The sequence below is a fragment of the Triticum aestivum genome, chromosome 7D (assembly GCF_018294505.1).
Source record: "Triticum aestivum cultivar Chinese Spring chromosome 7D, IWGSC CS RefSeq v2.1, whole genome shotgun sequence".
NCBI classification, from domain to species: domain Eukaryota; kingdom Viridiplantae; phylum Streptophyta; class Magnoliopsida; order Poales; family Poaceae; genus Triticum; species Triticum aestivum.
The window spans coordinates 608,116,830-608,125,788 of NC_057814.1; the positions used below are offsets into that span (position 1 = coordinate 608,116,830).

General features: G+C 45.5%; 1 protein-coding gene across 1 annotated transcript in view; it reads left to right on the forward strand.

Annotated features, from left to right (window-relative positions):
* Positions 1–7,393: 7,393 nt before the first annotated feature.
* Positions 7,394–8,959, forward strand: part of LOC123171404 (two-component response regulator ARR12-like) — a 12,829-nt gene continuing 11,263 nt past the window's right edge. The window contains exons 1-2 of the mRNA XM_044588920.1: positions 7,394–7,532; positions 7,623–7,775. Coding sequence (XP_044444855.1) covers positions 7,394–7,532; positions 7,623–7,775 — 292 coding nt within the window. The remainder of the gene's footprint in view (positions 7,533–7,622; positions 7,776–8,959) is intronic.

Here is an 8,959-nt window from a genome sequence, read left to right on the forward strand (position 1 = left end):
TATGCCTATTCTCTCTTATTTTACAAGGTTTACATAAGGAGGGAGAATGCCGGCAGCTGGAATTCTGGGCTGGAAAAGGAGCAAATATTAGAGACCTATTCTGCACAACTCCAAAAGTCCTGAAACTCCACGAAAGTTATTTTTGGAAATAATAAAAAATATTGAGCGGAAGAAATACGTCAGGGGGGCCTCCACCTGGCCACGAGGGTGGGGGGCGCCCTACCCCCTGGGCGCGCCCCCTGCCTCGTGGGCCCCCTGTTGGCCCTCCGGTGCCCATCTTCTGCTATATGAAGTCTTTCGTCCGAAGAAAAATCATAAGCAAGCTTTCGGGACGAGACTCCGCCGCCACGAGGCGGAACCTTGGCGGAACCAATCTAGGGCTCCGGCAGAGCTGTTCTGCCGGGGACACTTCCCTCCGGGAGGGGGAAATCATCGCCATCGTCATCACCAACGCTCCTCTCATCGGGAGAGGGCAATCTCCATCAACATCTTCACCAGCACCATCTCCTCTCAAACCCTAGTTCATCTCTTGTATCCAATTCTTGTCTCATAGTCTGGGATTGGTACCTGTAGGTTGCTAGTAGTGTTGATTACTCCTTGTAGTTGATGCTAGTTGGTTTATTTGGTGGAAGATCATATGTTCAGATCCTATATGCATATTAATACCCCTCTGATTATGAACATGAATATGCTTTGTGAGTAGTTACGTTTGTTCCTGAGGACATGGGAGAAGTCTTGCTATTAGTAGTCATGTGAATTTGGTATTCGTTCGATATTTTGATGAGATGTATGTTGTCTATCCTCTAGTGGTGTTATGTGAACGTCGACTACATAACACTTCACCATTATTTGGGCCTAGAGGAAGGCATTGGGAAGTAATAAGTAGATGATGGGTTGCTAGAGTGACAGAAGCTTAAACCCTAGTTTATGCGTTGCTTCGTAAGGGGCTGATTTGGATCCATATGTTTCATGCTATGGTTAGGTTTACCTTAATACTTTTGTTGTAGTTGCGGATGCTTGCAATAGAGGTTAATCATAAGTGGGATGCTTGTCCAAGTAAGGACAGCACCCAAGCACCGGTCCACCCACATATCAAATTATCAAAGTACCGAACGCGAATCATATGAACGTGATGAAAACTAGCTTGACGATAATTCCCATGTGTCCTCGGGAGCGCTTTTCTCTATATAAGAGTTTGTCCAGGCTTGTCCTTTGCTACAAAAAGGATTGGGCCACCTTGCTGCACTTTATTTACTTTTGTTACTTGTTGCTCGTTACCAATTATCTTATCACAAAACTATCTGTTACCTATAATTTCAGTGCTTGCAGAGAATACCTTGCTGAAAACCGCTTATCATTTCCTTCTGCTCCTCGTTGGGTTCGACACTCTTACTTATCGAAAGGACTACGATAGATCCCCTATACTTGTGGGTCATCAGAGCCTTGCAAGCAATGTGACTAATGATGATGCATTACGGAACGAGTAAAGAGACTTGCCGGTAACGAGATTGAACTAGGTATTGAGATACTGACGATCGAATCTCGAGCAAGTAACATACCGATGACAAAGGGAACAACATATGTTGTTATGCGGTTTGACCGATAAAGATCTTCGTAGAATATGTGGGAGCCAATATGAGCATCTAGTTTCCGCTATTGGTTATTGACCGGAGATGAGTCTCGGTCATGTCTACATAGTTCTCGAACCCGTAGGGTCCGCACGCTTAACGTTCCATGACGATCCGTATTATGAGTTTATGTGTTTTGATGTACCGAAGGTTGTTCGGAGTCCCGGATGTGATCACGGACATGACGAGGATCTCGAAATGGTCGAGACATGAAGATTGATATATTGGAAGGTTATGTTTGGACACCAGAAAGGTTTCGGATCAGTTCGGGCATTTTCTGGAGTACCGGGAGGTTACCGGAACCCCCCGGGGGATTAATGGGCCTACATGGGCTTTAGTGGAAGAGAGAGGAGGCGGCCAAGAGGTGGGGCGCCTCACCCCAAGCCCAATCCGAATTGGGAAGGGGGTCGGCCCCCCTTTCCTTCTTCTCCTCTTCCCCTTCCTTCCCCCTCCTATTAGGACTAGGAAAGAGAGGAACCTACTCCTAGTAGGAGTAGGATTCCCCCTCTTGGAGGCGCACCATGAGGCCGGCCAGCCCCCTCCTTCCCTCCTTTATATACGGGGGAGGCCGGCCAGCCCCCTCCTCCGTCCAGCCCACCGAGCGCGACGAATCAATCCGACGAACTCGATGAACCGTGTAGACGAACATGCTGAATTCTTCGCGTGTGGTCTACGAGACGCGTTCGTTCTTCTCTGAATGGATTCGTGGTGTGGAGATCGACCTTGGGGCGCAAGGGTGCTGATGGAGATGGTCTACGTCACCGGAATCAAGCGTCGGCGTCCATGGAGCACCATTCCTTTGGAGGGAGTTCTTGGGAGAATAAGGAACAGAGAGGGCATGGGTTGCTGCGGGAATGGAAGAGGAAGTTGGGGCGCACCTATATGTACTAGCGGGTCTGGAAACGATGGGGAGTTGAAGGGAATTAGAGAAGAGGTTTCTTCATGGCTGTACATTTCCTTCTGTAGTGGTGTACGTGAGTGGAGGAGGAGACAAAGCAGTTGAGACTGGCGCTTGGAAGATGGCAAGTGGAGAGAGATAAGGCAAGGGAGGAGTCAAGGAGAGGGAATCAAGTTGAAACGTGGGTTGCTGTTTCATGTGCGTGTGTTTTCTCTCTGTAGGTGTAGGTTTCTGTTTCTCTTCTGTAGATTGAAACGTACAGAGGGAGAGAAGAGGAGGCGCTCGCTTGGCTGGGCATTGGCCCAGTTTGGCTTTGGTCCAAGTCGGAGAGAAAGAAGAAAGGAAAAGTTGGCCTTTGGCCCATTCGGGTGTGAGAAAAATATAGATGGGCTTAACACAGGGAAGAGAGAGGAAAGACATACTGTCCACGAGAATTTGGTACAAAGTTTGAGAGAGGAAAACAAATTGATTTTCCTAAGAGGAAAATCTAGTAATGAAAAAGAACTGGCCAAATTTGGATTTTATTCTTTACCGGAAAACTTGTCGGAATTGGGCTTCTGCTCGCTAGAAAATTCAAATTCTTCCCAGTTATGTTTTGGAAGTTGATACGTCTCCAACGTATCTATAATTTATGATCCATTCATGCTATATCTACATGAGATCTACATGCTTCTTGTGCACTTTTATATTATTTTTATGGACTAACATATCTTATATTCTTAAGAAGTTTATTCCCCTTACAAGTCACTCTCTCAACATGCAGATTATTCACCTCAACATTCCCATGTCTCTATTGAAGTTACAGATAACAACTACGTATCTCTTTCTGACTATCTCTCTCCCCAGCCCGACAGCCCCTCTTCGGCCTCTCCCCACTGCCTAATAACCTTCCCAATTAACTTCTTTAACCATTGATTTCCATCACCAATTCCTATTAATCTTCTCCATCGAATAAATTCATGAGTAACAGATGGAGTCATCTTTAAACTCCCGTCTTCACCATAACAATTAGAAGAGCATCGGGTGCCGTCTAGCCTAGACAGTTGCCGCCCCCAGCTGTCCAACCAACGAGAGCCACCCACCGCCGCCCATCTCCCGCCCGCCACCCTGTCTGGACCCGTAGGTCGACGCCAACGACTAGCGTGCCGTCGCTAGCCACCTGACTGATGGCGCAACCCTTGGCCAAGATGTTGCACGTGCCACCTGCCCCAATCCCGCTGCGCGCCGCCGCTAGCAACCTTCCCGAGCCCCTCCCGCCAACCCAGCCACACGCCGCGTGCCACCACCAACAGCCTCACCCATCCCCAGCTGTGGATCCAGACAAGTTGAAGTGACATGGTGCAAATCATGCACGTGAATAATTATGTTATGAGATACAATCATATAATATCAAACCTTATTAATTTGATTTAAGGGATGTGGCAACACTTACTATCATTGTGGAAAATGCATACGAAAACAAACAAAAAACGTATGAAAGGAGTCAACGTGCCACATGACAAATGGAGATGAAATTAACGAGTTAAAGTGCCACACGGTAGAGGAAATGAAAGTAGTTAATGTGCCATGGAACAAATATAGATGAAATGAGTCAACGCACCACACGACAGATGGAGATAAAAGGATTCAATGTGACAATGACATATGGAGATTAAATGAATCAATACGCTACGCGAGAAATATGTCTCTTGAGAATCTAAACATTTAGATATGGAGAGTTAGATTGGAACTTAATGATCTATATTTAGGGTGACCTAGGCACCACTTTTAAGCTCGTTGATACAATGAAATTCCAGCATGATACAATGATCTACAAGTATTACTATTAAATGCATTGCTTGTTGAATTTCATTATGTAGATTTCCCCCATGTACCATCTAAATGGGGCAATAGAGCAGAGCTTGGTGAGACCATCTTTGGTATTTTATTTTAACAAAAACATGGAAGGGATGATATCCGATGACTTTCGTGATGCTACTCATTTTTCTTTGGACGAATTGAGATTGTGCGACGTCACCTCAATTCTCAAGTAGATTATGAGATACTACAGACTTTGGAGATGGTCTCTCAAATTATTTTGACAGGAATAAAGGAATAGCAATGCATACCATCTACATGTAAAATTTGATTACGAATAAGGAGTCCATGCACCATGTAGAAAGTGAGATGCAATGTAAAATTATAAAGTTTCCATTTCGATTGGATGAGTCTTCTCCAAAACAAGTTCATAAAAAGAGAATACAGTAGCTGGACTTCATTCGAAGCATTGAGCTTAAGTGGTGCCTCTAGGTCTTTCTATACAAAACTCGTTGGGTGCCATCTGACCCTCCAAATATGAAGTTTTTGATTCTCACAACATATATAGTCGCATAGTGGGATGATAGTAAGCACTACCGCATCCCACAAATCATATTAATCAGATTTGTAATAACATATGTTTGTATTTCATAACATAATTTTTCATGTGTATGAATAGTTCGTTCTCCAGCTTAATTCATAAGACATCATTCCTTTTTAATATTTTTCAAATGAAACTATTAAATGTTAACTCTTGGGCCATATATGTACCACAAACAGAAACATATTGGCATTTGACAAGAATGGAAACAATAATGGAATTTTATTGAGGGGGATAATCAAAAAATGGCAGAAACTATCACACCTTCCTCAAAACTACACACATCCATGTCATGGACCACAAGAACTCCACTCGATGGATCCTGGTATTTCTTTTCTCTCTTCTTTGCAAACAATATTTCTTTTTTCTTGAACATCTGATTTCATACTCACAAAGCATAAACAATTATCTTAGTGATGTTGGACAGAGGATGCAATTATTTGGTTCAAATTTATGTGTTGCTCTCGCCCTAGTCCGAAACACCGTTGAACTTATTTTTGAGAAGTGCTTTATTTTTCAGATAAAAAGTCCTTGTCATATTTTGATTCCAGGAAGTCATAAGGCCCGAAATGTGCAACTAAAATCGAAGATAACTTCCATCCGTCTATTCGATGCCTTCTTGCTCGTGAGCTGTGGTATGCTACGGCAGAAGTCTGGGTCTTGCCGGAGATTAATGAGATTGAAAACACGGGTAAAGAGTGGTTATTGCATGCGCACTTGAACCCCTCCGAGACATCGACACGCCATGGTGCTGATGACCTTATGGCGCTGTTGGCATGTCCGCACTGAAGTTGTTCACCACAAACCGCCACCCCCGGTGGAAGCATCTAAAAGATTTCTCATAAGCTACCTGGACTCTATCATGGGGCTCAAAACTGAATTGTGTGATGATCCTTGCAAAGGTAAATCTATCATCACGTATCACCAAACGGTGAGAACAACAACGATAGGTCAGGTGGATAGATGGAGTTCACCCCATGTTGGGTGGGTGAAATTAAACATTGATAGGGTCCTATACGCGAAGATGGCGCCGCTGGAGCAGGAATGATCTTATGGAATAACAAGGTGCTATAATGTTTTTGGCCTGTAGGGCACTGTTTTCATGTGGAGAAGCATTGGAAGCAGAACTCTGTGCGTGTATGGAAGGACCCTCATTTTCAATCCAGAGAAGTGAATTGCCAATTATTGTGGAGATGGACTCCATGGTTGCGGTGAAGCTGATTCAGTCGCATGAGATAGGCAGATCTTTATAGTCTTCCATTGTAAGAAAGATTAGGCACTTGATGAGTCTTTGTAGAACTTGTATTACTCTTGTTAACCGCACTCAAAATAAGGTTAGTGATAGTCTAGCTAAGTTTGCAAGGGTTGAAGGAAGAACTATGACCTGGATTGGTTCAAGACCTTTCATACAAGTTTGACCATGATATTTGAGTAATGACCATGATATTTGAGTAATACAAGTTTTTACCCGCAAAAGGTGTGGAAAAATGAGAGGTAACCTATGCACAAGAATATGAGTTTAGGAGCGAACCAACTTGTGATAGGATGGTGAGGAGGACAATGGTATCCCTTGCCCACCAGAGTTCAAGTCCCAGACTTGACATTGGTGCTCGTATTTTCTCATCGATTTCAAGATGATGTGTCGTCTTAGTCTCTCTAAGGTGCTCATAGGGTAGGATGTGCGTGTGTGTTCCTAGGGCCGGGTGTATGTTTGTGTATGTGAGCGACTTCGATTGTACTATGTTAAAAAAACGATTATGAGTTTGGGCCTCACACATTGTCACGTGCGATGCAAAGGTATGTAGGGATGTGGCCGTTGAGAGGATGAACGCGCTCTCCGTTTCCGGTCAAAGGAAGTAAGAAGAGTCTCCTTCATGGCCAGGTAACCGAACGAAGCAGGAGCCTCTCCTTTTTGCAATTCAAATCATATCGTATCTTCGTGCTCCAACATTTGTTGAAAAAAGAACAAAAAAGCAAAAAACAGCAACACAGCCCGTGGTTTTGCTGTCCTCTCATGGGCGGACAGCACAGGCAGACACCAAAATACATGCACAAAATTAATACTGTAGATTCAGAAATTAATACTGTAGATTCAGAAATTATTGAGTAGAAATTAAGTAGCGCATGAGCAGAACCCAAAATCAAGCACGGGGAGGGCGCTTTTCACCTGGGGCCACAAAACTTCCACTCCTTCCCTCGACCCCTCCCCCCCTATAAAAGCCGCCCTGCATCCTCCAGCCCTTCGCACAAAGCTCCTCTGAAATCCACATTTTGGTTCTGTTCTGCCTTGCGGCGAGGAAGCCGTTGTAGGAGGTGGGAAAGGAGGGATCTAATCTAACAGAGGTTTTGGGTTGTGTTCTTAGATGTCTGTGGGCTTTGTGTTGGTTAGTCCCCTTGTTCCTTAATCAGTGTTTTTCTTGATGTCATTTGCTTTGCCAGGTGGGAAGAAGTTCGGAAATCATGGCCGCGATGGGTGGGGACCAAAGGCACATGATGGAGGGTGCGGCGGAGGACAAGATCCCGGAGGGGTTACGAGTCCTCGCCGTGGACGACGACTGCATCTGCCTCAAGGTGCTAGAGAACCTCTTGCGCGGCTGCAAATACCACCGTGAGTCTCTTGAATCTTGATCCCTCCGCTTCGCCAAAGTCCATTAGAATCGGCCGGAGCCTTGTGACCTTTTTGCTTTCTGCGATGCAGCAACGACTGTGCCGGATGCCAAGACGGCGCTGAAGATTCTCAGGGCGGGGAAGGAGGTGTTCGACCTGGTCATCACCGACGTTCGCATGCAGGACATGGACGGCTTCAAGCTCCTCGAGCGCATCCGCCTCGAGATGGATCTGCCCGTCATCAGTACACTCACTGCTCAATTCTAAGTCCTAGTTTTATTTTTGTGTGTATGAGCTGACAATTCTCTTTGAGAACGTACTTCAAATCCTGAATCTTGGATATACAGTGAGAGGACATTCATTCCTTTGGGCAGCACGTGAGATCCTATATATTCAGCACGATTTTAGGAAACCAAATACACATGCACGCCACACTCACCCTATTTTTAACTTTGGGGAAATCGAAAGAGTGGGATCCCCTTTCAGCCCGAACCAACGGGATCCCATCTAACGGTTCATCTGTACGATCGGATGGCCAGTGGGCCGGGTAGTAGAGCGGAGGTGAATCGACACATTAGTGAATTAGGAGGGGGGCGGATCGCGGGATCCCTAGTGGTATCGGTTCCTTGCCCGAACCAATGGGATCCAACCTAACTGCTCATCCATCGATCAAATGGCTAGTCGGGGCAGGGGAATTGAAGTGGTAGCATGTGATTTATGAGATCCAATTAATTATTGACTTAAATAGTTGTGTTGATTGTCTTTAGTATGCTAGAGATATGGTCATGTGTACCATATATAATTATAAGTAGGCAACAGGATGTTTTCCCCCCTATAGGAACCGGTTCTATTTTCGATCAATTGATGTCCCAATTGCATTAAATCATGTCGTCTAGATTCAATATAAATTTGTTTTAGAACTTCAATACATAATGCATGAAGTCTAGAGTTCAATACCATCCATGTTGGGAATCGTAGCATAATTTAAAATTTTCCTACGCTCACCAAGATGCATCTATGGAGTCTACTAGCAACGAGGGGAAAGGAGTGCATCTACATACCCTTGTAGATCGCGAGCGGAAGCGTTCCAATGAACGTGGATGACGGAGTCCTACTCGCCGTGATCCAAATCACCGATGACCGAGTGCCGAACGGACGGCACCTCCTCGTTCAACACACGTACGGTGCAGCGACGTCTCCTCCTTCTTGATCCAGCAAGGGGGAAGGAGAGGTTGATGGAGATCTAGCAGCACGACGGCGTGGTGGTGGATGTAGCGGGTCTCCGGCAGGGCTTCGCCGAGCTTCTGCGAGAGAGAGAGAGGTGTTGCAGGGGAGGAGGGAGGCGCCCAAGGCTGTGTGTTGCTGCCCTCCCTCCTCCCCCCCTTTATATAGGCCCCCTTGGGAGGGGGGGCCGGCCAAAAACCCATC